At 32.0% G+C, this 27,476-nt stretch overlaps 4 protein-coding genes across 6 annotated transcripts; 2 read left to right on the top strand and 2 right to left on the bottom strand.

Annotated features, from left to right (window-relative positions):
* The first annotated feature begins 6,808 nt into the window (after positions 1 to 6,808).
* LOC121263095 (ribonuclease P protein subunit p25-like protein) lies at positions 6,809 to 10,988 on the top strand. The gene is made up of 9 exons (XM_041165888.1): positions 6,809 to 6,969; positions 7,209 to 7,331; positions 7,922 to 8,005; positions 8,105 to 8,193; positions 8,324 to 8,398; positions 9,075 to 9,136; positions 9,217 to 9,276; positions 9,672 to 9,857; positions 10,642 to 10,988. Exons 2-9 carry the CDS (start codon positions 7,209 to 7,211, stop codon positions 10,716 to 10,718), a joined length of 756 nt encoding a protein of 251 aa, XP_041021822.1. The 5' UTR covers positions 6,809 to 6,969; the 3' UTR covers positions 10,719 to 10,988.
* Positions 10,989 to 11,128: 140 nt separating this feature from the next.
* On the top strand, positions 11,129 to 15,097 carry LOC121263091 (expansin-A11). 2 transcript variants are annotated; one of them, XM_041165882.1, is made up of 4 exons: positions 11,129 to 11,516; positions 13,402 to 13,800; positions 13,890 to 14,211; positions 14,386 to 15,097. In XM_041165882.1, the coding sequence occupies exons 2-4, from the start codon at positions 13,662 to 13,664 to the stop codon at positions 14,690 to 14,692; spliced, it is 768 nt and encodes a 255-aa protein (XP_041021816.1). In that variant the 5' UTR covers positions 11,129 to 11,516; positions 13,402 to 13,661; the 3' UTR covers positions 14,693 to 15,097. The 2 variants fall into 2 exon arrangements, with proteins under 2 accessions (XP_041021816.1, XP_041021815.1); XM_041165881.1 differs by lacking the exon at positions 11,129 to 11,516 and having other exon boundaries at positions 12,835 to 13,800.
* Positions 15,098 to 16,516: 1,419 nt separating this feature from the next.
* LOC121262988 (UPF0496 protein At1g20180) lies at positions 16,517 to 18,401 on the bottom strand. 2 transcript variants are annotated; one of them, XM_041165731.1, is made up of 3 exons: positions 18,210 to 18,401; positions 17,967 to 18,015; positions 16,517 to 17,835 (listed from the first exon to the last, which is right to left on the bottom strand). In XM_041165731.1, exons 2-3 carry the CDS (start codon positions 18,013 to 18,015, stop codon positions 16,757 to 16,759), a joined length of 1,128 nt encoding a protein of 375 aa, XP_041021665.1. In that variant the 5' UTR covers positions 18,210 to 18,401; the 3' UTR covers positions 16,517 to 16,756. The 2 variants fall into 2 exon arrangements, with proteins under 2 accessions (XP_041021665.1, XP_041021664.1); XM_041165730.1 differs by lacking the exon at positions 18,210 to 18,401 and having other exon boundaries at positions 17,967 to 18,203.
* A 2,229-nt stretch (positions 18,402 to 20,630) lies between these two features.
* Positions 20,631 to 25,616, bottom strand: LOC121263005 (probable cinnamyl alcohol dehydrogenase 6). The gene is made up of 6 exons (XM_041165761.1): positions 25,467 to 25,616; positions 25,206 to 25,319; positions 24,840 to 25,067; positions 22,717 to 23,005; positions 21,170 to 21,323; positions 20,631 to 21,065 (listed from the first exon to the last, which is right to left on the bottom strand). The coding sequence occupies exons 1-6, from the start codon at positions 25,559 to 25,561 to the stop codon at positions 20,860 to 20,862; spliced, it is 1,086 nt and encodes a 361-aa protein (XP_041021695.1). The 5' UTR covers positions 25,562 to 25,616; the 3' UTR covers positions 20,631 to 20,859.
* Positions 25,617 to 27,476: the final 1,860 nt, after the last annotated feature.

The raw sequence follows: 27,476 nt of genomic DNA, 5'->3' as shown, positions 1-27,476 counted from the left end.
CCACGTCCTATCAATCCTTCGGTGTATATTGATGGTATCAGGATTTCCTGAACTATAAAAAAATAAATAAAATAACCTAGTTTATTTTTGAAGAAATTTTTCAATTCATTTCATTTTATTTTATGTTATTTTATTTTATAATTTTTTTAAACTTAAATTTTAAATAAAATAAATAATTTAATTTTTAAAATTTTAAACTTTAAAATAAAAATAATATTAAAATATATATTTTTTAATAAATTTTTATACAAATTTTTATTTTTATTTTTATTTATTTTATCTCATCCTATTTTAAAAATAATAATAATAATAATTAATCTAAACTGATCACTGATAACGCATGCTTGACCCTAAGCCCAATAAACAAGATCGAGCCACGTGAACGGTAGCTGATGGTGAGAGCAGTAATTACCCTTGACACCGGAATTGACTCAACGGCACCGCAAAGGTCTATGTTCTCATAAAAGACATTGAATTTCATGTTCCGAAAAAGTTAACAGCAAACAAAGGGTACAGAGGATAGATAGAGGGACACCTGTCTGTCGCTTTCTTTCTTTTTCTTTTCCATCTTTCTTTTTTCCGGGAAAGTATCAGGTTTTTGCGTACGAGCCACGAGGTGTTTAAACTGTAATCTCACTAAAATCACAGATACCATGAGTTTGATTCAAATATATATATATATATATATACTTTATATTTTTCCGGACATTAAGTAATGATGTCGTAGACTTCTGCCATGTGATTCAATGTTGACGTGTCAATATGTTTAGATATAAATATTTTCATTTTATCACATTATTATAATTTTTATATAAAATATAATAAATAATTAAATTTTTTTAAAATTTAAAAATAATAATAATTTTTAAAAATAATATTTTAATAATATTTTTTTCAATTTCTAATTATCTTCACAATTCATCTCATTGTTCAATCCGTACTCAATTTTTTCCCTTATACTCTTTTATAAGACATTATAAAATTTGGATAAATATTTCTTAAATTTAAAATAATTCAAAGAAAAATGAAAAAAAGGTAAAAAAATAGAGTCAATTTTTTAAGCTAAATCTAACATCAAAACATTCAACTTTTAAATTATTAAACTTATCTCATCCAAAAAATTTTTTATACGTAAGATCCACATAACTTTTTTTAATTTCTCATGAATATAGTTAAATTCAGTTTAAAATCTAAACACATGTTACTCATCTTAGGTGAGTCCTATAAAATTTATTTTATTATCTTAACTCATTAAAATTTATAAAGAGCTCAACTCATTTAAACTAATCTTAAATAAATTTATGAAACTCATTTTACTATTTTCATTCACTATTATTTATAAAAAATAATGATAGAGTTACTATTTTATTACTACCTATTTAATATTCATAATTTATTTTAAGTTTTTTATTTTATTATTATTATTTTTAAGTATTTTTTTAACATACTTAATTATTAAAAAAATTAAAATAATATATAATTTTATTAATAGTTATTTTTTTAATACTTAAGTAAATTAAAAAATTAAAAATAAAATAAATAATAAATAAATAGTAGAAGAGTACAAACCTATCATTTTCCACTCATATACTACTCAACTCATATCAAATTATTTTAACCCATGTAATTGAGATCGGAGAGAGAGTATAGTGGAGTAGACACGTGGCCAGAAATGAGGACAAGTGACAGAGCCACCTAATGTTGGGACTGATTTGATACGTCAATAATTACAAATAATACTGGTGCCCACCTCGAAAGGCTAGCAGCTTAAGCGTCTTATGGCCACGTGTCCAAACAAGGTTCCGTATCGAAGTTTGCCAAAGCAGAAAGCTGCTCACTTTGTTTAAAAAAACAAAAAAACCTTTGATTGGAGTCCGTGATCTGAGAGAGCCAGCTATAAAGGCCTTTTTGGTGTGTTCCGATTCGAACACGTGGTATTTCGTACTTAATTTGGTGCCACGCCACTGACCCCACTTTTTTTTCCAAACCTAATTAATTATTTAATAATAAATTAAACAAATAATTTTTTTAAAAAAAATATGTAAATATGAATAAAAGATTTTATTCCTTTTATAAATGAGTGTAACTTATCCATCCTTTAATTTTTCCTCGACCTAAAAAAGGTACGAAGAATGGATATCGTATTTAGTCGAAAGTGGGCTTTATTGGATATGCCAAGAGCCCATTATCAAAGTAGGAACCATCGGTCCAGAGGACAGGTTTAGGGGCCCAAAACAAAAACCCGAGTTTAGTTTTCTTTATTATTAATAGTATTATTATTATTATTTTGTGACCCAAGTTTGACTAAATTGTCCACTAATCCACCTGACTGTGTTCCTGATCGGCACCCAAATTCTCAACAATAATAATGAGAAGACTCATATGTAGGTTTGTTTATTGGTATACACAACGCACTATTTATGGCATAAGTTTCTACCTTAATCAACATTAAAAATAGTATTATTATTATTATTTTAATTTATTTTATTAACGTTGCGAGCGTTATCTATAATAATGACTATTAATGCGTGAGTGATTTACTATAATAATGAAAATGTCTTGTAACTACCAATTTTTTTTTTTTTTAAATGGACTAAAAGAGTAAGATAAGACACTTGGAGGTGATCTTCCAACTCCAGAATGGAGTCGATGTGAAGTCGGATTTTCAGATTTTTTTTTCTTAGCCCTAGTTTCCCACAACGAGAATCAGTGGTTTTGAAATAAAAAAATGTTTTAACAATAAAAACAATTACAAAAAAAATTCATAAATTGAAGCGGTATAGCATGGTATATCGCATTGTAAAATTAGTTTTATCTTAAAATATATATAACGAATCACACTAAACTATTTCAATTTATGAATTTAATTTTATAAAATATTTTTATAGTTATAATATGTATCACTTCTCTTTAAAATATTTATTAGTATATATGTAAGATTTCGTTTGTTTTGGCAAATGAGATGAGATGAATTGAAATTAAAGTTAAAAATTGAATAAAATATTGTTCGAATATATTTTTTTAATATTATTTTATTTTGTAATTTAAAAATTTTAATTATTTATTTTATTTTATATAAAAATTAAAAAAATTATAATAATTAAATAAGATGAGATAAATTGATAAGAATTATGAAAATAAACCAGACCTTAAAAGGAGCGTATGAAAGTGGGGAACACAATCGACAAACGAAAGGAAATGTCCAAAAATGTGATCAAAACCCCACCCACCCTTGATGGATAAGGCAGTGAAACCAAAACGTGTGAATATGGGATGGTGGGGTCGGCAAAACATGGCTAGTAAGTTCACGTTCCATTTCTTGAAGTTTCCATGATAAACTCAAAAGCAAAACAACGTTTGGTGCTAAAGATAGATGCTATATAAATATTTGTGTAGAATTTATTTGAATTGTGTTTAAACTTTAATTTGAATAGAATACTATATTAATAAATAATTTAGTTTGTTTATATTATAGTATAAGTATATTATTTTATAATAATTTGCTCATACTAATATATTATTAAATTTAACTAACTATATAAATTATAGTTATATAAAAAATATATATGATTAGTATATAAAAAAAATACATATATTTTTATAAAATATGTACAATATCGATGTCAGAGTCGGACAATCATAGTCGGAGTCGGTACATTGCTACATCTAACTCTGATTCTAACTTCAACTTTTTTGGTAAAAAAACTCCGACTCCAAAGTGGAGTCGGTGTGAAGTAAGATTTTCAGATTTTTGTTTAGCCTTAGTTTCTCATTTGAAATCGATTCCCTTCCCTCTGAGAGCATTCTGTTTGGTTTATGCAAAGTTAGAATCACATATTTTACTTTTTGTCTATTTCATTCAAGAGATATTTTCACGTTGAATTATTCATCTATTAGTTAAAATAATAATAAAATATTATTAATTTAATAATTTTTATCTAATTTATTTTTCTCATATTTTGCAATTCAAATCCATTAAAAATTGTATGAACCCAAGAACTTGTGTGCGTGCATAATAATTAGTGGTGCAACTATTATGTAGCAACAAAACGAGATAAATTAATATAAATTATTCAATGGAGGGTGAATAGTAACCATATAAATATAAAGAGTTACTATAGCTAGATAAAAATAAAGAGAGCTCAAGTGGTGGGGTTTGCCATCCTGAAATCCATCCCGACACCTCGTGGGCGAGATACCCCATCCACATTCCGGAGGGCGGATTGGCCCCTTAGTTCGTCTGTCCACCGTTGTTTATCGTCCACCCATGGTAGAAAACAATCGGGAAAAGTCAAAAAAGTTCAAAACAATTGAAAAACAACATCAAATATATAGATCCATTTCTACAATCCACAAATAAATCATCCAATAAATTACAAGTACAATTAGTGACACATGACAAAAAAATAAAATAAAATCACCACTACAGCACACGGTAAGACTGTGATTTGAGTAAAGTAACAATGGCCATGAATGGATGTGGGTTTTCTATTTGTGGTCGTGGTTCCATAGTCACGCTTTAAGAATGAAACATCAAGAAGAAAAATAAAATATTGAAAATAGGAAAAGGAGGAGGAGAAGAACCAAAAAAAAAAAAAGAGGAGAAGAAGAAAAAGAGGAAGATGAAGAGGATGAGATAAAGAATAAAGAAGAGATGAGAGGAGAGAGAGACAGAGTGATTTAGGGTTAGGATTTTTTTTTTTTAGGATGTAAGTTAACGACGTCGGTTATGAGTTTTTCTTATAACGATATTGTTTTATATTTAAGAAATTGTTATCTATATATATATTATTGGGATGACTAGGGAGAGGTATAATGAGAGCGAACCTAGGCTCAGCTCGACCCTAACACATCTTGCGAGCAGGGTATCCTGCCCCTGCATGGTGCGGGCGAAGTTGCCCGCGTTGCCCAATCCTAATAATTTCACACCTCCTTATAAATATAATTTTTTATCTCCATACCAACTGCTGCATGCCTTTGGATTTCAAAAGGACATTCCCTTCAAAATAGTGTGCATGCATCTTGACTATGAATTACAAAGAAATAATGATAGTCTTATCACTCCTCTTATAAAAGAATAATAATAGAATTACAAAGTGATTTTCTTAAGAGGAAAAATGAACAACCAATTTAGTGCCGAGTAAGGGCATGGCTAGGCTACTATAAGTAGAGTGGGCAGTCGAATGAAATTATGAAATTTAGTTCTGCTCCCACTTCCCATAAAGAAGTGCAATCCAAAACGGTTTTGCATACGCAATCGGGTGCTCCACATTAATTAATTATGACTTCATTTAATGGGTTTAACGTGCGAAAGATCGACTAGTTTAAATATGTAATGTATAGAACGGTGAATAGGCAAATTTAATTAATTTAAAAAGAATAAAATTAAAAAGAAATTAAAAAATAAAAATAAAAATAATATGTGAAGATGATAAATAAGAAAACTCTTAATTTTGTTATTTTCCTTCTGGCTTTCAAAAACAATTTATTACTAATGGGGCGTTGCCGAAAAGAATTGTCTCATCTATTAGCTTATTTCATAAGGCCATTAGATTTAAATAACTACGTAACATACGAGAATTAGACTCCAATCCATTCATTACTTTTTAAATCCAAATATCATTTACTAGTTTTTGTTTTGTTTTTTTTATTTTTAAGTCATAGTGAGGATTTTATAAGTCAAGTATTTAGATAACAAAGATAAGTGTTCCAGTTATAACGATATTTTATAAAATTAAATTATAAATTAACGTGATTTTATGTGATATGTTACATCTAATTTATAATAAAAATAATTTTAAAATCTTATTTACTTTATAAAACCATGTTAATTTATGAATTGATTTTTTTGAAATCTAAGTGTGCCAAAGCATTTCCCACGTCACATATATTTTTTGTGCGTTGGTTTTTCAAAGCTTGGTACTGTTTGAGATTGCATTAAGAGTCTTAAAATGTGGTTAAATAGTATTAAAAGTTCGTTAATAATAAAAATAGGTTTATGAAGTGTTGTATATTTAAATACTTTTTAATTTCAAATAAGTTAAAAAATATGCTTAAGAAAAAACATTATTTTGATACTTTTATTCAAACACGCTTTTATGAATAATGTGGTATGTAGTTTTAATTTTAAAAAAGATTGTTAATAGACAAAATTATCAATACAACTTTAAAATAATTACAGTTTTGTTCTTTAAACTTATAATATGTACAACACTACAACTTTTAAACGACCTTTTATCTCGTTTATAACTCAAAAATCATATTTTTATATTGTTTTTAAACCAATGTACCATGTTTAAAAGTTATATTATTTTTAAATAAATTTAATAAATTTAAAAATATTTTAGAAGAATTTATTAGGTAAGTTCTAGTCCTAGAAATTTCAACGTAAAAGCCATAAAGTAATGCTGTATAGAGTTTTAGAATGTCTAAATATTATGCAATTATTTTGAAAAAGAACGTGATCTATTATTAAAAATTTATTTTTTTATTTTTGTGAATCTCATATTTATTATTTTCTTAAAGTAATATTATATGTAATGGTGCAGTGCGCAAGTGTCGTACAGTCATTTTAAAAAAAAATTAAATTTACTATTAAAAAATTAATTTTTTTTACGTAAGTCTCATATTTATTTATTTTTTTAAAATAATTATACAATTCTTACGTACTTTACAATTACAAATATTATTTTTTATTTTTCTAAAAATATTGTACAACAATTACACACCACGAGTCACGACTATAAATATCATTTCATTTCTCAAAACTATATATCCAACGGAGTTTCAAGGATGTACTAGAAAGAAAAACTGGATGGACCGGATAAAGATTTGGTTGGGGCAGTTTCGGAAAAGTGTGAGTATATAAACTGCGTAATGTGTCGGGAAGAGATTAGGGCGTAAAAGAAGAAACGAAGCCGTAGAAGAGGGCTCTTTCTTGGTGGAGCAAACTTATCCTAACGAACCACGGTAACAGACCCAACATATCTATCTAAATCCTAGATTTTTACTCTCAAACTACTTTGTTTTGTTTCTCTTCCCCCTTCTTCCGAAATCACTTTTCTTATCTTTAGGTGATATTTTCCTCAAATTCTGTTGGTAATGATAGGTGTTCTTTATTTCATGCCTTAAATCTCTTGTTCGTAATGGTAGCTGTTCTTGATTTCCGTGCTTGGCTCTGATGTGCTTTTGGTTTTTTGGTTGAGAAGATGGATCGGTACCAGAGAGTGGAGAAGCCGAGAGCTGAGACGCCGATTGATGCGAATGAGATTCGTATTACGAGTCAGGGAAGGATGCGCAACTATATCACCTATGCCATGAGCTTGCTTCAAGTATTGCTCTCTCTCGCACTCTTTCTCCAATTTCCCTTTGCATGGTTATATCGTTGAATTCTTTGTGGTGAAAAACCTCTGATTAGTTGGCTGTTTTTACAAGCGTTGTATAGAATTGTTTGGGGCCTTTTAGGAAAACTATTTGTCAAATTTGTATTTGTTGAACTGACTCTGAAACGCCAGGGAAATTGTTGGGTTTCGGTTTAAGTGATTGTTGTTGTTGTTGTTGTTGTTTGGGGCCTTTTGAAAACAATTTGGAAGCTTCGAGAAAGAGCATTTATCGCTGGAATTGTCTAAAATCTTAGGTCCAATCATGTATTCTCAAATGAAATGAATTTTGAACCAGTTAAAACCACCAAGGGGACCAAGAGATTGATTTTTCTTAACACAATGTGGAATGGTTGTGCTAGCCTTCCAAGTATGTGGGTTTTCCTTGTTAGGGCTTACTTTGTTATAGGTAGACCTTTCGTCAAACAGTTATTTTGATGAATTTATGTTTCATGGTAATAATGTTTTCCTTTTCTCCACTAAATTTTTTGTTTTAGTTTATGTCTTTTAATCCCCTGCTTGTCCTTTTATATTATTTGTAGGAGGAAAAAGGTTCAAGTGAAATTGTATTCAAGGCAATGGGAAGAGCCATCAACAAGACAGTGACAATTGTGGAGTTAATTAAGGTTGTTCTTACAATTTGCCTATCAATGGGCTGAGAATTGGACTTTTTTTCCCAGTTAGGATGAATATGCTTCAATATGATCTTTTTTATTTCCATGCAGAGAAGAATTGTTGGCCTTCATCAGAATACTTCAATTGGATCCACCGATATAACTGATACATGGGAGCCCCTAGAGGAAGGCCTCCTTCCGTAAGAAGAGCTTCAACTTTATTTTAAGAAATTTTGCATTTTAAATTTTTTGAAAGGGGTTAGATTCCTATTCTTGGGTTATTTATGATTATAGATGTTCCAATGACTTATTCTGTTGTGTTTATCACAGATTGGAAACCACAAGGCATGTGTCAATGATAACAATAACCCTTTCAAAGAAGGAACTAAATACATCCTCTGTTGGGTGAGTTTTTACTCGTTGACATTTAGTATTGAATGCAAATCGGTAGGTGCTTCTCTTTTTGTGTGAATTTATGGAATTTTTTCGATATACTTGCAAGATAGAAATTAGAATTGTTCCAAGTTTTTGATATGTTGGAACTATTATGGAGTTCATTAAATGCTTCAAGTGCTGTCTGATAAATTTGTGGTGTGAGCTGTGTGATGTGATTGTAAGTACCATCAACAATTTTTTTGTGTCCCTTTCATCTGGGAAGACGATATTGAATTCTCTCTCTTAGCATCTACATGCTGCAGTTTATAAACTATTATGTGATAGTTACTTACCAAAAAAAAAAAAAACTATTATGTGATAGTTACATGTGGATTGTGTTGGTGGCAATGGAAGTATGAGTTGCTTTGCTTATCTTGCCATGGTTTTGTTGAGGTTGGCATGAGGCCTTTTTAATCTTTACAAGTTGAAAGCTGAGTAGATAGTTATTTTTGAAGGGAATCTGGACTTCTATAACTTACATTTATGGGATTATTGGGCTGATTTTGAAAGATAAGGTGTTAATGGAGGTTGAGCTTTAACTTGAACACTGTTTGGCAGGATTTTATCTACTTTTTAGATGGATTTTCTGTGATCGTTTGCAGATATCTATCGTCACATATCATTTCTGGATTGCTTATGTTCTCAGGTACCAGCCTCCATTACCCGCAGAGCAGGTGAAGCCATCTACAGAGTTTGATTATGATGGAGGTAGTTCCACACCATCATTATCCTTTTATCTTTCTGATATTGTCTTATTTGAATTCGCTCAATTTCTTTGTATGTTGCAGAGGGTTCACCTAATGGTCGAGGTTGGGGCCGTGGTGGCAGAGGAAGGGCAAAAGCTAGAGGCATTTCACATTTTATATCTATTTGCACACTTTCAATTTCATAATATCTTGTCTTTTTTTTTTTTTTTTATTGGGTCGAAGATTTCGATTCTTGTTAATTGATGGCAGACTAAATGTGTGAGTGTCAAGTTCAAGAGAGTTGTCTCAAATAGGTCTTGCAAATGGAAAGGCAGTGAGCAGGAATTGAACAATGACTTTTAGAGAGATCTCCTTTTTTGTTTTCCTCTGTTAAAACTAATGATGCAGACTGTGTTATCCGTTTCTTCACATTATAAATAAGCAACATGTGATAGTACATCAGTTTTCTGAAATATTAGGGATTTTTTTATAATTATATTAAGGATTTTTGGTAGCATGACGACATGTCTCGTGATAGATTTTACATTTTATTTCAGGGAATGGTTTTGTGGCAGCTGATTATGAGGATGGAGGTTGGGACCGCGGTCGAGGCAATGCAAGGGGTAGGGGACGTGGAAGAGGACGTGGTTTCCGTGGCCGTGGAAGGGGATGGTATAGTGGACCTCAAGTTGATACACAGCAAGAGGGAGGATACCATCGAGAAGCACCTGTTCAAGGCCGTGGTAAATTTTTTTTTTTTTTGGTTTAATACTCTGGGTATTGTTGAATAGGTTCCTGTAGGTGGAGCACCAGCATTCTTGCATTTTCTTTTTAAAAATGGGTGTGGGTTTGGTCAATTTCCTTTTCTTTCTTGTGGAAATTCGTTCATTATTGGGAGAACAAAGGACCTGAACCCTCCCTTGGAAAATACTTACCGCCATAAGCATTTTGCAAATGTGTTTGGCAATATTTAATTGATGCATGATCTGATAACTAATTGATGGCTTACCTTTAACCACAAGTTTTGAATAATACTCGAAGCTTCCAAAGACCTTAAAGATGAAAGAGAAGTCATATAAATTTAACTCCCTTCCCTTTTCTTTTTGTTTGTCAGCCATTAATCAAACCTTGAGTAGAACATTGTTTGTGATGGCCCCACTCAATTCAGAGATGTGGTAAAGCCATGATTTCATCACAATCTATAAAATGTCCTTTGTGATCCTCAGTTGAACAATAGAACTGCCTAAATTTTGACCTATCAAAGAAGAACTGCCTCAGTTTTGTTGCAATCATATGATTTATCAAGTCAGAGGCAAACCTTTTATCAAAGCAAGTCTTGGTCGCATCTGTTTGATTTTGTTTAATGGATTATAATTGACAAATCATGAGAATTTGGATAAGTTTCAACACATTGTCTTCCCAGACGATTTGATAGTAAACTAAAAGGAGACAGCCCTCTTCAATTCTATTTGTTCTTGTAGTGATAGGGATTACTAAATTTAATGTGATGGTATTGCTCTGTGGTAGGACGAGGCCGTGGGAGGGGAAATCGTGGAAGAGGCCGTGGCTTTAGATCCAATGGACTGATCCCGGCAACTGCATGAGACATTGAGTGGGCTTCCACAAGCACGATGGAAATGACTCTAGTTATGGAACTTTCCGATCTATGTTTCATTCTCTCTTGTTAGTACCATTTATGGTCCCGTGCTAGTACTTATTGTAGGTCATACTCATATGGTAGTGCTGTAGACTTGCGAGTTTGGAATTGCTCCCAAATGAGGCAAACCCTTTTTGTGGTAGATTTAGGTGACATGCTTGGACAGTTGTACTTTTCCATTTTGACTGAGCCGCATTCTTTTATTTTTGTTTGGAGAGTTTTGGTGTCAAATTAATACCTTTTTTTAAATTTTCTTAGGATAAATTAATGCTTCTTATTATGCATTTCGAAAATTGGATGTATATGCTGGGGATGTTGCAATAAGGGGTTCCAAAAGTTCTTGATCATGGTGGCCTTTCCCTCACACACACTATAGATATAGGTGTATGTGTACATTATCTACTGGGGCATATGCATGTGTGTATATTTTTCATAAATGTGAAGGGTGAGGGTAATGCCATGGCAAAGAACTTGCCCAGCCCAAACGTGGTTTTCCAGACACTTCCTGGTTTCTGATGGAGCCTCCACCTTGGATTATGGAAATGGATGGATGGTATCACAGGAAATTGGAGATTTTTACTCCCCTAATGAGTCAGAAGTTGCTTTGAACTCTCAGGGGATTGCTTTCTGTCTTGAAATGTACAATGAAGCAGTTCGGGTCCTTCCAAATACGTACAAGGAGAAGTAAAGTTCTGAAAAGAGGGGAGAGAGAGAGGCAACAGCAGGAGCAAGAACTTGCCGCCAGGTACATGAATATCTGTGTGAAGAAGATGATGATTTTTAACATTGGATGTTAGTTTTGTGTTGTGAAAAGAGCCTTATACATTTCTTATATCTGCATTTGTTTCCGCTTTATAAATCCCCATGAATATTTCATTTTCCTCGAAGAAGACTATTATTATTATTATTATTATCTTTTTGTTGGGACAGTTTCGTTCCATTGATTTGAATTAGGCACAATTTTTGCTTTTGTTTGTTGGGTCGATTGCACCATTTTTTGCTTTGTTTACAAAGAAGAAAATAGATTTAGGCACCAATTTGCTGAGACGCCGATGGTTTTAAAGCCAAGTCCTGTGAAATACCATGCGAGAGTTTTATGGTCGCAGTCATTGGGGAATTATATCGCAGCATGTGATCGAATATGGCCTTGACCTCATAGAATCGTGGCCGTTAATGCTGGCTAGTGGCAGCAGTAGATCCTTCGTAAAGCAATTTGACAGTCAGGTTCTCACACTACTTGATGGAATATATAAAAAGTGGAATACATTGAGTAGTGCTACGTGTACTATAATATTCATTTTATCAAATTTCTTTTTAAATTCAAATTTTGAATTTTAATTTCATAATCTTTACCGTATCAATAACTTACATATTTGCACGTATTGTTATGTTATGTTAGTTACAGTTATTTAGAAAAAAAAAATTGTAAGTACAAATAATATTTTCATTTAAATTTCAAGATCTAAAATCTATTGTCTCCCAACTCTTGTGATGGGATTTAATTCCTCGAATTATAAAAAGTGGATTGCTACGGATATAAAAAGGATTATATAAAAATAAATTTATAAAAATAAATTTATAAAAATAATGTACGTTGGGGTCTCTAGTCCTCTGATCTCCTTTTCTAATTTTTATTTGTCATGCGCTGTATGAGTCAATTCATTATTAATGCTTAAGAATTTAGAATTTATTTAACGAAGCGAGATTATTTCTCAAACCACCTTTGAGGTGTGAATGCGCGAGCTGTCTCAAGAAATTCATTACTTCTTATTAAGCATGACAATTCCTTTAATTATAGTAAATAATTTTCGTATTGAAGATTCATATGGCTGCCTAATCATGGCCAGTTGTGTATTGTGTTGGCCTCTTTTTATATACTTACGAAACAGGCCATTTTCGCGGCTTTGCTTGACGATCATCATGCTAATAAACCACATGACATGTGTTGATTCAATGGTAGATCCCAATGACACATAAATAAATTTGATTTATTATATTCCTTAAAACTTAGATAAAAGGAGCATTTGATACCTTGCAGGCCGACTGGAAATATGCTCTGATATTCAAAAGTTCAACTCATGAGAAAATTGATAGGCACATTAACTTGTAAAATAACTTTTGTAGGACTCCTGTTTAGATGAAGTTATTCACTTTTGTAGTCATTCCACCTCGTTGAGCTAAACTCGTCGGAATAAATAAATAAATAAATAGAAGAAAAATATGGTCCTAAAATTACTCATTGTTGTTATATCTTGAAATATACCCTTCCTTACAAGTATAGATCCACTTATGAAGGATAGTTTGGTCTGTTTTTTTTTTTTTGAAAATAAAATATAAACCCATTAATATAATCAGTCTCCCCAAATGTCAAAGCGGGTCATATTCTTTGCACATGAAGAATAATGCCATGTATCATATGGCTCAAAGTAGTAGTACCATGTGAAGTTGTGTGCTATGATCTAACCAAAATATGCCATTACAAAATCATTAAAAATTTCATCTTATCTTCAAGTGGCAGCAACCGACACATTGACAAATCTGAAAACAAAAAAATAAAAATAAAAGAACATTGTGAGTGTGGATTTCGATTTATTCACGGCCCTTCTGATGGGGAAAGCATGTGGGTGCAGGAGGTAAGAGTTTAGAGAACATGGGAATAATTGAATGAGGCTCAGAAATCTTCAGGTCCCAATATACAATTCAATTAAATAAAACATATAAGCTCTCTCTACTTGCAGAGTTCACATGTAAAATTTTTAGCATTTTTGAATCTGGTCCCTTATTTATAGAGGAAGTTTTTGTGCTTGGAAATGTCAATAGCCATTGATAAAACTCCCAACTCTTTCCTCCATTTGTCTCGGTTTGTTCTCCTTCACTGGGCTAGCATAAGATGGCGAAAATAATTTCTGTATTAGCAATCTTTTCTGGACTCTGCTATTTTTCCATCCATGCCAATGCATTTTCACCTTCCGGGTGGACTAAAGCTCATGCTACCTTTTATGGTGGCAGTGATGCTTCAGGAACTATGGGTATGTAAAACTCCATTTCAACATACCTTTCATTTTCCTCTTTTCTCAAAGACACGGCTGAATCTTAATGAGTCATGGTTTTGCTGCAGGAGGAGCTTGTGGTTATGGGAACTTGTTTTCTACCGGGTATGGAACCAGGACTGCAGCCTTAAGTACTGCATTGTTCAACGATGGAGCTTCCTGTGGGCAATGTTATAAGATCATATGTGATTATAATGTTGACTCTAAGTGGTGTAAGAAGGGATTGTCTGTGACAGTCACTGCAACCAACTTCTGCCCTCCAAACTATGATCTTCCAAGCAACAATGGAGGCTGGTGCAACCCTCCTCTCCAGCATTTTGATATGGCTCAACCTGCCTGGGAAAAGATTGGCATTTACAAGGGAGGGATTGTGCCTGTGTTGTTCCAAAGGTATTAACTCTTGTTTCTTTCACTTCTGTTAACATAAAACTTAAAAGATTAAATTGACTTATTCCCATCAGCTCAAGCATTTGGAGCAAGTGATATTTTAACATAGTATCAGAGTAAAGGTTTGTACACTTCATTAACATATTAGCTAATGTTCTTTGGATTCTGATGGTGCAGGGTTCCCTGCAAGAAGCATGGCGGTGTTAGATTCACAATCAATGGAAGGGACTATTTTGAGCTGGTTTTGATCAGTAATGTGGCAGGAGCTGGATCTATTCAATCTGTGTCCATTAAAGGCTCGAAAACTAACTGGATGGCAATGTCAAGAAACTGGGGATCTAATTGGCAATCGAATGTCTATCTCAATGGCCAGCCTCTGTCCTTCAAAGTCACCACTACAGATGGAGAAACCAGACTGTTCCAAAACATTGTGTCTTCCAACTGGGCTTTTGGCCAAACCTTCTCCAGCAATGTACAGTTCTAAGATGAAAAACAGCTTCAGGGTTTGAGGGTTTTGGGGTTTGGAAGCCCATAGGCAGAGGCGTGCTTACCAATTTACTGAAGCAGCCCGCCACTCTTTTTTTGGGTCGTTGAGGTGGTTAGGACATAACAGTTCTGGTCGGTGGCTGAGATGGGGAGCAAACTCAAGAACTCGAAGCTACTACTTGTTTGCATTTTTTAACAAAGACAAGGCATTATGCTTGATCCATCCTCACAGCTTTCTGTGGGGGGCTGTGTCGATTTTGCATTATTTGTTGTGGGACACCAATAAGAAGCGCAGTGAAAATGCCTTCAGCCTGTAGAAAATTTTAAATTTACGCAATATATATATATATATATATATATGCTTGTAATATTAATCTTATTGTGACAGTTTCATTAATGGGGAATTGGAGTTTCATACAAATGTTTTTGGATTATTCAAAAAAATTATAACAGAATTTATACGGTATCTGCTTTAATATAGTACGAAGCATGCATAACCTAATGAGATAAGAGCCTATCAATATTCGTTTATTAGAGACAAAGTACCTGCTAGGCATTTGCTTCTGCATTTCATTTTCTGGATGGTATAAACTATGCAGTCACTTGTTTTCCTTCTAATAAGTCAGAGATTTGTTGGGAAATATGCAGAGAAAGGTGCTGCGCAAGTAATTATACAAGACTTGATCAACTTCAGCAATGGCATTCGAGAATAATGTAGTAGTTGATGAGAGTAAAACAAGTAGTCATGAGTACATTGAGTAGTGATACAGTGGGTGAAAAGCATATATATGTTTTACTCTCGACATCCAAAATGAACAGTAGATTGCATCTATTAGCCAGTTTTCTATATGGTAATCAGGGAGAACAAACTCTGTTTTCATGTGTATTTTCTGCAATGTGTTGGTAGACCATATCATATGTACTTTCATAATCAGTTAAAGACCTCCTGGATGCACTCAATTTTGGTATGCAAAGCAACGAGGAAACTTGGCTGTCGATAACTCTTTATGAACGGTCATTGGTGCTTCAACAAACAGGATATTGGTATTCTGAGAATTTAATCCAATCATATTCTAATCCAACGAAGCAGAATGTATTGGTAGGTTCAGCTGTCTAGAAAATCATCTAGGAGACTATAAGACACAGGATACAAGATATATTCTGGCATTGGAAAGTGGTTGATTTTGACTCATAGAATAGATAGTTTATCAGTGACTGGCTTTTAGGATGTTGGTGGAGTAAATAGGTAATAAAAATTATAAAAAGAAGAAACTGAAGTACACGTACAGGTTGTCTACAATTGATCTAAGCTAAAAAAATGGCTGACATGGTCATTTCTCATGGCTTCCATGATTTTCCCGTATAAAATTGGTTTTGATTCTTCATTTTGCTAGTAGCATTCATGGAAGATATTGCTAGTTTGTAATTTAAGTGCATCTGCCTTTTCCCCACCAGGCAGATAGAGAAGGGTACATTGCCATTATCATGCCACAACCAGCAGATTGCCATTATAAGAGGTTTGGGGAATTTTAATCATCGAGCATGTCGTTACTTTACGGAGCCTTGAGAGAGGGAAGAAAACTGAGTGAAGCTTGCCCCATGGAAGTGCTTGCATGATTTGTGTTCCTTTTCATCAGTTCATTTGATGGCCCTGCCAGGTAACCTCACCACTGGCGACGAGCTTCATGATGCTAATTCTCCCGGCATGCATTCTAAATCCCAGTCAGGGAAGCTTTAGTTTTTCTTCTTGTTTCCATGTTTTCTTTTAAAATTATTGTCTCAAAATACATAATATATTTAAAATTCAGTGTGGAGCCGGACATGAAGAATACAATGTGAGTTGTATAAATTGACTTGTTTCAGAGCCATATTTAGTACTAACTAAATACAAAAAGAATGACGAATTGAAAAGATAAGAACTTGAACAGATTAAACATCATGAGGATCAGTCATCATTGTGGATTAACAAAATCTATTCCACAACACTCTTCATCTCGAATTGACTCTTATGGATCAACAAGAACTGTCACCGTCTATTTTCATTTTCTTATGAAGATCTGTGTCAATGGTGAGCCTCCATTATCTCTTGAATTACAAGCCTCCTGGACGTGTTTATTGTGAGAAAGCACAAGTAGATGTGTTCTTCAAGCTCTTCTAACTGGTCCAGAAAGCTTGACTCATGGATATGAAACTCCCTCACAACCTCCTTTAATATTTCACATTTCCCATTCCTAACACACATATCCGCAACAGCTTTCCGGTGCTCTACCTCATCGTTTAACCTCTTAACCATCCGGCTTATAGTATCGAAATCATTGATCAATATGTAAACCCCTTTGGCTGCAACATCAAGTTGCTCACCAAGTCTATCAAGCAATGATCTAGTCTTAAAACCTCCACAACCCCCCTTCATTTTCTTTGTGGATGAATCTAAGGAAAATGCAAGTAGCGTTGGTGCTGCCACGATTCCAACCATGCTATGGAGTGCCAATATCAGGAGTAGAATCAGAAGTGCAGTATGTGATATACAAAGACTAATCCCACAAGCCCTCTTCCAAATTCTATGAAAGCTTGCTCCCCTTTTGATCTTTCTGTATTTTGATGTTAGTCTATGGAACAATGCCATGTGGCCATCATGAATATCACGAAATTGCATTGTACTAATATTCGATAATGGATTTTTTGACACTGCAAATGCAGCAAGCTCACAGAGGAGAGCCTGGCAATATTGCTTATCAGCATAATGATCTGCATGATCATGCCCACTTCTACCCAGCTTGATTTTCCTATAATTAGCACGCGTTTGATGGATGCTTTGAAGGAGTAATTCACAGACTTTACACGCTTCAAAGCTGGCTTCAAAATAATTCATTAAAAGGTAATGAAGATTCATGCCTTGTATCATTTCCACAAGGGTTTCTTGACTTGGTTCGAGTAAATATTCAGAAAGATGCAGATAGAGAGGAAGAGAAGGCGATGAAGAGAGTTTACTGCTATTACTAATATTGTTTGTTCCTCCCAGCTGACCTTGAACTTTGCTCCATATTTCTATGTACGACTTGGTTCTGAAAGCTTCCATGTATTCTTCATTCACGCTTAACTTGCTCGACAAGCTATTTGCCCTTTCCTTCCGAGATCGAGCTGTGACCAAAACACAAAACAACAGTTAACAGAGAAGACAGCAACGTCCTTTTCCCCAATAAATAATTGAGAAGGATTTGAAAAACTTTATGAACAGGATAAAAGAAGAAGATCATAAGATAGAATCAAACCTGCCCTTCCAAAGGGAAATTTCAACTTGGGCCAACCAATCTTTCTCATCTGGGTCATTAAAAGAATACAATAAGCAGAAACTGAGAAATCAAGAGGTGCGATCAGTTGGAACAGATCCTGTACGTCTTGAAATATCAAATAAAATCTGCAGTAGTTTTGGCGTCTTTGTGTACGTATATGGAGCTTTTGTAATTATTAATTTAAAGTACTGGAGATGGAGAACAAAAGAAAGGAAGAAGTACTTGGCCGTCATTGCACCGCCTTAATTCATTGGATATGGCTTTGGTCCCACGTAAACGTCGCTCACACGGTGAGTTCTCTCTGCTTGTAAAGAATGCTTTTGTTGGGGTACATGCGTAGAAACTGCTGCTAATTTTCTGTACCGTGTGCTTCACATTTCAAGCTGCCAATGAAGTTTTGTAGATGGAACTGTGTTATGTACGTTTCCATTGATGATGTTCAAGATTTGGTTTGTCATTTTCCACTTAAGATCTTAAATGAAAGTGATTGTTGGTGATACAGGTTAGTTGATTACTGATCATTTGGGTCCACCATGCTTATTAAATCCAGTAATTATTAGCCAAACCAGACTGGGTTCACATTGCTCTTAACTTTCCTTGTCGATTAACTTTAATTTATGACACCTGACTTGATTCTTAAGATGAGTTGTGGTACACGTACATATCATTTTTACGCATAAAATTATATATTTTTAAATTTAAATTTTAAATTTTTAATTATAAAATTTTCACTCTTTTCAATAACTTGCGCATAAAGACGTATGGTTATAGAAGCAAAATTGCAAGTATTGATTTATATATGTCATGAAACTTTTAAGTATTTCTAATATTAAAAGCATCACTTTTTGTTGGATAAATTCATAAGAGTTATTCTATTTATAAATCAGTGTGTAGAGTATATCATGATCCGCATTATTTAAATGATAATATTTAATTTGTAAAATTCAAATTTTAAAATTTTTCTTTCAAATTAAATTATATCATATAAACATTTTACTAGGTTATCCACTCCGGCTTATAAATATGATTTTTTAACTTATAAAGATAATTATAAATAAAGTTCTTCTATTTGCAAGCGTAGAACACACCAATCACATCATTCATGTGGTAAGATTTAATTTGTAAGATAATCTGACAAATAAAATGATATATTTTATATTGTAAGATGCATTTTATATATGAGTTCTTCTATTTATTATTCTTACATTACATACTTGCTAAAAAAAAAAAAAAAAAAAAACTATGTAGTGTATGGATGATGAACATAATTTTTGTTTTTTATATTTATTTATATGTCTTTGATATAACGGTATAAGATTTAAATCCTACCAGGGTGTGTACTGTAATACATACAGTTAAATATTTCCTAAAATTTGGGAAGGCAAAGCTTTGATTTCTTTAGCATACAGTATTATACGATTGCTTTCGGCCTCAAAATTAGCTCTTAAATTCGAAGACATCCTTGCTTCCACTCCCTCAAAACCGACACCAATTAATTGAGACTAGTATTTAGCCACGTGGGCACATATCGTTCAAGTGTAATTGATTTTTCTTTTCCAATATATAGACGTTAAAATGTGCAAATAACAAACTCTTTTCTTGAGAAACTGATCAAAATGAAACAAGAAGAAAATATATTAATCTATACATAAATTTTTAAAATTGATATGATGTGTAAGATTGTAAGGTTTTTATAATTAATATAAAATACTTGGCACTTAAACAGGGATTAAAATCGATTCATAAGTCCAGTAGCCAACACCCTTAATGTATTAGAATTTTTTTTTTTTTTTTTTTTTTGAAAAAGATAACTTTCATTTCATAACTCAACTGATACAAGACTTATCAAAAGCAATATTAGGAAGGACCACATCTGGATGGAGGAGGGACCAGATGGAGACAAAACTAATTTTGCAACAACATCAGCAACTTTGTTTCCTTCCCTTAAGATGAATGAAAATTTTCAAGTTGGATGCCAATCCATAATATGCCTTATGGCTTCAATTATCTGACCTGATCATGAAAAATCTGAGTTTCCTGCATTGATTGCTTCTACAACCATCTTTGCATCACTTTCATATTCAACAGATTCGAAACCCAGTTCATGACACAAAGTTACAACCCTTAATAATGATAGATTTAGTCATATATTGTAAAAATATCGTATATTCCTTTTAAAAAATAATAGGGTATATCATTAAAAAATTAATTAATTAATTTTTTAATGTGAAACCTATATTTTTTCATTTTTATTAAAAGAAATACGCGATATTTGTATACTCCATGACTTCAAATATCATGACACACTCTCAGATACATGGCACTTATGTACTGTATCATCTTTTTTCGTCAATAAACACGTTGAATTTTGGTGGATTTATTATATTAATAGTAATGCTATATACAATCATGTGTGTTGCTGCATATTTTTTTTTTTAAAAAAGTGAAATCTACCATTTAAAAATTTAATTTTTTATGTGGATATCATATTTACTTATTGTTTTCAAAAAAATTATGCAGTACTTACGTAACCCAAGACTACAAATATAATTTATCTTGTATTAAAATATGATTCCAACCCTAAGATTAATTCTAAACTTTTTAAATCACAAATACCAGTACGTAGAAATTACAAATCTAATATATCTGAAAAGTAATTTAGCCTTTATTATTTGAGGTTGAGATCGATCGAGAGAGTATTATTCATTTGGGACGTGCTTGAACTTTGAAACGTACACATGCTAATTGAGTCGCTTGACTCTCGACGGACTCACCTACTCTATTATTATACAGAACAAGAACACAAGTGAACAGATCAGGGGATCAGCATCAGCCAATGCTTCCAAGTCCTACTACGTTATACGTACCCTTGTTAAAGCTTATTAGATGAGTCTGTGGCAATGTCAATGACAAAACGATAGCGAACATCATTCTTAGCGAGGCGTTCCATCGCCTCGTTGATTTGGTCGGGTGTGATAAGTTCGATGTCACACGTAATGTTTTGTTTCCCGCAAACATCCATCATCTCTTGTGTATCTGTCATTCCTCCTATAACACTGCCCTTTACTGTTCTCTTTCCTGTAAAATAAATGCAAAGAAAATTTATTTATTTGTATTTTGATCTATTACGTCTTGTGCATCACAACGAAGGCCAGGCCTTGAAAAATTAGCATAATTCTTACCAAAAAGCAAAGGAAAAGAAGGTATTTCGTAGGGTTTATCTGGTGCACCCACAAGTGCCAATGTCCCATTCACTTTGAGCAATTCCAGGATGGGACCCAGAGAGTGGTTTCCTGATACTGTATCTATAATAAAGTCTAGGGTCTTCCGAGCTTCCTGCACCAGACAATTGCAAAAAGTAGATAAGAGTCTGATCAGGACACCTTTCTTTTTTTTTTTTCTTGAATAATTTAATTCACTCAAATCCGAAGGGCAAATGCACTAATGTGTTCGAATAGCAGTCTTACTTGGATCATGAACTACTCTTAATTTATCTTAATTTATCATTATAATTTTTTTAAATCTCAACATAAAATATAATAAACAATTCAACTTTTTTAAATTTTAAAATAATAATAATATTAAAAAATAATATTTTAATAATATTTTATCATCTCAACTCAATTCAATTCACTTCAACATTCAAACTCACTCTTAATCTTTGTCCTCAACCAGTCCAGGAAAGGAATGGGGAAAAAATCCAACAAACAAAGGATAGGAATCCTAGATCCAACCAGAAGGGGAGGCGGGTGATGGTTCATGCTGTCGTCCAAAACCATATAAATATACTATTTCAGCTGTAAAAAATTCACGTGCATAACAAGTGGTATGGAAGGATTCGGACAGTGAAGACTAAGACATAATAAAAATTAAAAGTTAAATAAAATATTATTAAAATATTATTTTTATTTTAAAATTTAAAAACATTAAATTATTTATTATATTTTATATAAAAATTTAAAAAAATTATAATAATGAGATGAGATGAAATAAGTTGAAAGTCTCTCAATTCAAACAGCCTAACTTCTTTACTTGGATTGAAATTGTGATAAACACTTTGAATGTATCAATAAATAAAAAGAAGTGCTACTGTCGTAAAAATATTTTATAAAAATAAATCTATAAATTGACATGACTTTATATAATATATTAGATCTTTTTTATAATAAGAGTTGGTTTGGATTTAAATATGAGATGATATGATTTTAGAATAAAGATGAAAGTTGAAAAAATATTATTTTTTAATATTATTATTGTTTTTGAATTTGAAAATTTTGAATTATTTATTATATTTTGTGTGTGAATTTAAAAAAATTATAATGATGAGATGAGATGAAACACTTTCTGAATCAAATGGATCCAAAAATTAATTTTACAATCTAACATATCAGATCAAGTTATGTCAATTTGTATATCAGGCTAAAACATTTCTCATAAATATAAGGAAAAATCTAATTGTAAACGATTTTGTGCATTAATACGTGCACTTATTAAATATGATTGGTCAGAAAGTAGATTTTATTGAAAACAGTGCTAATTTAAATTTAGAATATGAAGATAATAACATCAATACACAAATTGGTATGCAAACTTACTTGTACGTAACAAAATTCTAAATATAATGCATAGAAGCTGCTGCAGCATATTATACGTATAATTCAATCTAAATCTCAAAAATTCCAAGCAATTGCAGGGATGTAATCTCGAGAGAAGGGAAGGCCATAAAAACCTGCATTTGTTCGGCGCTGGTGCTCAGTATAAAGTTATCTGCGCCCAAATGCAGTTTAGCCTCTTTTTCCTTGGATGGAGAGGTGCTGATGACGGTGACATGGTGACCAAATGCTTTGCCAAATTTGACAGCCACATGTCCAAGGCCTCCCAGACCGACTATACCCATCTTTTTCCCCGGCGACGCTACCATATTATTTTCTTTCATGGGGCTGAATATGGTTATTCCGGCACATAGAAGCGGTGCTGCTGCGTCCATGGGCAGATTTCCCGGAATGTGCACCACATACCTTCATGCCAAATATTACAATATTTACAGATATGTCAATATATATAATTATTTACACACATATTGATATAGAATATTGTTGGTCAACATTAATTTCATCGTAGCAATCTTCAATGAGATCATATGCTTTATCCGTAAAAAGATTCTATAAATTAGTAAACTTATAAACTGACATGATTTGATACAGTATATTAGATTGTACAGTTAGCCACTTAATTTTATTGTAAAGCTAACGACGTATCTTATTAATATAAGTCATATCAATTTATAAAATTACTTTTGTGAGATATTTTTGGAAATCGAATCTCATCTTCAATATATTGGTGATCAGATCATGCGCATATAAAGAGATTATATTTCGCATCATGAATTACAATATATTTATTTATTTATTTATATCCCTTGCTATCTAACTACCCTAATCTATAATTGATGTCCTAGATTACCCATATTCTTGGTAATTGTATATATATACATCCTGAGCCAAACTTGACCATTAAAATTATGTGAAAGATTATATTAATGTTCATTAATGATCTTTAAGTTTAAATCTTAAACAAGAGTACCATACTACAAGTTATCAAAAGTTGGTAGTTTAGAGTAACAATTGCCAACTTCAATAATTACAAGTCTAAGCAAAATATATATCTATATATATATATAATAAAGTTCAGAATTATAAAATATAGTTTATAAAAAAAAAAATTGGTGGAAACTGATGTGTACTTGAAGCACAAATGCATTTGAAAGTGTGAAGAATATGTGCCCCATACGAGTATTTTATATGAGAAATGCTATATAAACAAATATATTACACAAAAATAAATTTATAAATTGACGTGACTTCATATGATGTATTAGATCTATTCTATATTAAAAGTAATTTTATAATCTGACGTATTATATCAAATCACATCAATTTATAAATTTATTTTTACATAAATTTTTTTATGGTTAAAGTATTTTTCACTTTATATATGTTTTTAGTTGGGTGCTAAGTTGCTGACTCCCAGTCCTCCCTAAGCGTCATTCTCAGTCAACTATCTTAGCAACTAATATTAGAAAATATGCTATCTTTTGCTCGCAGGCATGGAGGGACCATGAATTGTGCATGCGGGGAAGTACCCAGGAAAGTTCGAGGACAGGTGTAAAATAATATATAACAACGTACAAAAGCTATATATTTCATTTACTTTATTTATTTTTTAATTTATTTTTTGGATAATGTTAAGTATCGAATCTTAAATATATATAAAAATTTTGTAAAAAAAAATAGTTAAAATAAAATGATTTTTTTTAATAATCTTTAAAATATGGTTTTTTTTAGGTGGTCCCGAGACATTATTTTGGCTATTCTTTTTGTTTATTAGTAGTTAAGAAAATATTTTTTAATAATGTATAATTTTTTAAAAATATTTAAAAGTATAAAAAATGTATCAACAAAATGCCAAATGACTTATCGAGAGAATCTCTCGGCATGAGTGTAGCACTATCCTCTTCTTTTCTCTTCTTTTTTTTTTAAACGCAGCCAAGTGATTCATGAATGGAAACGGTGGTCTAAAAAAGATGGACGAGAGTAAGCTGGATCCCTACCAACCTCGAATCCTGTTGCTCATAATCTTAACGCCACATATCATATTTATTTTATTTTATTTTTTATTTTTAAATTAATTAAATTCTTTTACTTTATCATTTATATACCACATATTTAATAAGAAATGATAAACCATATATTTAATAAGAAAAAAAATAAAAAATTATGTGCGATATATAGTGAGGATAAGTGAATTTTTCTATCAGTATTACTACTAATTTTGAGTAGTCGATGCACTTGCCTGTGATCTGCTACTAGCATTTTGGAGTAGCCACCATAAGTGATACTACCATCCCAGAAGATGCCATTATATGAAAACTGCATCTGGTCGCAGTAGTTCTCCTGAGAGTTGATGCAAAACTCACACTCCAAACACGACGCGGCCAAGCACCCTACCCCAACTCGATCTCCTTCCTTGAACCTCTTTACGTTGCTTCCCACCTTGGTGATCACCCCTGTAATCTCATGCCTACCATAGCACATACACGAGTAATTAAATAATAACCGCGTTAGGATTCTTCTACAAATTACAGAGAAATCGATCGCGCGCTAGAGGGTGGAGGCTGGAGATAGATATATAGATAGATAGATCTTATGTCGACGTTACCCAGGGACGATAGGATACATGGTGATGCCCCAGTCATTCCGAGCTTGGTGGAGATCAGTGTGGCAAATCCCGCAGTACAATATCCGTATGGTCACATCGTTTATGCCGTTTTCTCTGCGTGCCAACAAATATTTAAGCCATATTCATACGGACGATATCTTGATTAATGATCAGCAATTAACGGAGAAAACATTGAGAAATAGTGAAAATATGTGGTTCATTTAAGGAAAATAAATTAAAGAATTCTTCGAGTTGTTATACCTTCGGGTGAAGATGTAAGGGGTGATCTTGCCGGAGGAATCGTGAGCTGCCCAGCCGGACACTTTTTGTGTGTGGTTTGGCGTAGTTTGAGCCATGACTGATAACAGAGAAAGGAGAGAGATAGAGACACGCACAGAGACGAGTTCGGCTTTGAAGTTTGAAGTCTTTTCCGGGTCCGATACTTAAAGAGGGTCGTTCGAGTAAAACAAAAGCCTTGGTTGTTGAAACGTCCTGTCCTACTAATGTTTGTTCATACGTTCGGATTAGAGAAATGATAAGATTCTTAATAGATGAATAAATTGTTATCTCAAGTTAGATTGATGTATGATTTTAGATTATAAAATTATTTTTATTATAAAATATATTTAATATATCATAAAAATATATTTTAATTTGTAAGTTTATTTTTATAAAATCTTTTTATAATTATAATATTTTTCTATTTATATTTTTAATATGTGAAGGTTTTCTATATTTTATTTTTTAAAAAAGTAATTAAATTTAGAATTTAGAGGAAAAATTATTTTCTCAACCCCAAAGATAACTTTTTTTAAAGAAGTGTGCTGAAATTAAATACCTTCAAATTGTCTGTATCTAATATTATTCTTGAGATTATAGTTGCTAATACAACTTTAATACTTTTAATCTTACGAAAGTAAAGTGTTTTGATTGGTTGAATTGTAAATTTAATGGATCATGGATCATAGAAAATAATACAGCACGTAAATTTACTCTTGTACCATCCATATATTGATCTAGGACTTCTTAACTTTAAATTGTATGAATCTTAAAACTTTTTCTTATTAAGATTTTCTATAATTTTTTAATTTATATAATTTTTTTATAAATCAGAAGATAGATTCACATGTGAATTCTAAAATATTAAATATTATTAATAGATAATATAAACCTTATACAATAAGATTCACATGTCTATCTTATAAACGTAAAATGCTACGGTGCCCCTTTATGGTACCCCTTGCATTTGGCCCCTTTAACGTAGCCTTGCCACGTGGTGGCCGTCAGCTATTATTAAACAAAAAATAAAAAATAAAATGAGAAAACACAAAAGATTAATTATACTTTATCTATCAAATTTTTACTTAATTCACAATATGCTTATAAAACTAATAATTACATCAAAGTTTGGACCTTCGAATTTTCAAAACTTTCCAATCCCCACTTTCGTCTACCATTAACGTTAAATTATTCGGAGAAAACTACATAATCTCCCAATTATTCGGAGAAAATTATCCGGAATTTTTCTCACTTGAGAACGTGATTATATATAGAAATGCTAAACATAAGTTATTATTCATTCTCATATCTCACATATATATTTTTTTATAGAGTTTAAGGATGTTTTTCATAAAATGTAAGGTGTGGAGTGATTAATAGTAACTGATAAAAATAATTTTTTATATATAATCTGTATGTTTCAAAATTTTGTTTGACGCAGAATTCAACAAGAAGAACCATTCTCACGAGGGGCACTGAAATTAATATTTGTGGGTATTGGCATTTATATTTTTGGGGATTTTATGTCTGAAACTTTAAATTAAGGTCCACCTGAATTAAAATTTAAGAGATTAGAATTAATACATTATTTGTCATTTTTAATTAACTTTTCATGAGCAAAATGAATAATTAAAAGATTGCAGACGCGAAAATTCTTTGTACCAACCATTTTATAATTTTGTACCCATATCCTAATAGAAATCTAGGCAACTTTTAATTTAACATTAATCAAGGAAATATCTTTCCCAAAAGTCAAACTTTCATTTTGATCTTTGACCGGCTCGCATGTTTTAAATCCATTCAATTATTAGTATATCCCATGTTTCAAGTCCCCATGTATAAATTGGGCTTAAAAAAAAAATAAAAATCCCCATGTATATTGGACTCAGTCAGGAGATAAAAACTCATCCAATAAAAAGAAAGGAAAGTGGTAATCCTTCTAAGAAATGTGGAGGACCTATCATTTGTATAATTGATACGATAAGATTTGAT

Source organism: Juglans microcarpa x Juglans regia, chromosome 4S (genome assembly GCF_004785595.1).
Source record: "Juglans microcarpa x Juglans regia isolate MS1-56 chromosome 4S, Jm3101_v1.0, whole genome shotgun sequence".
Lineage (NCBI taxonomy): Eukaryota > Viridiplantae > Streptophyta > Magnoliopsida > Fagales > Juglandaceae > Juglans > Juglans microcarpa x Juglans regia.
Note: the sequence above shows the minus strand (reverse complement) of the source record. Positions and strands in the feature narration are given on the sequence as shown.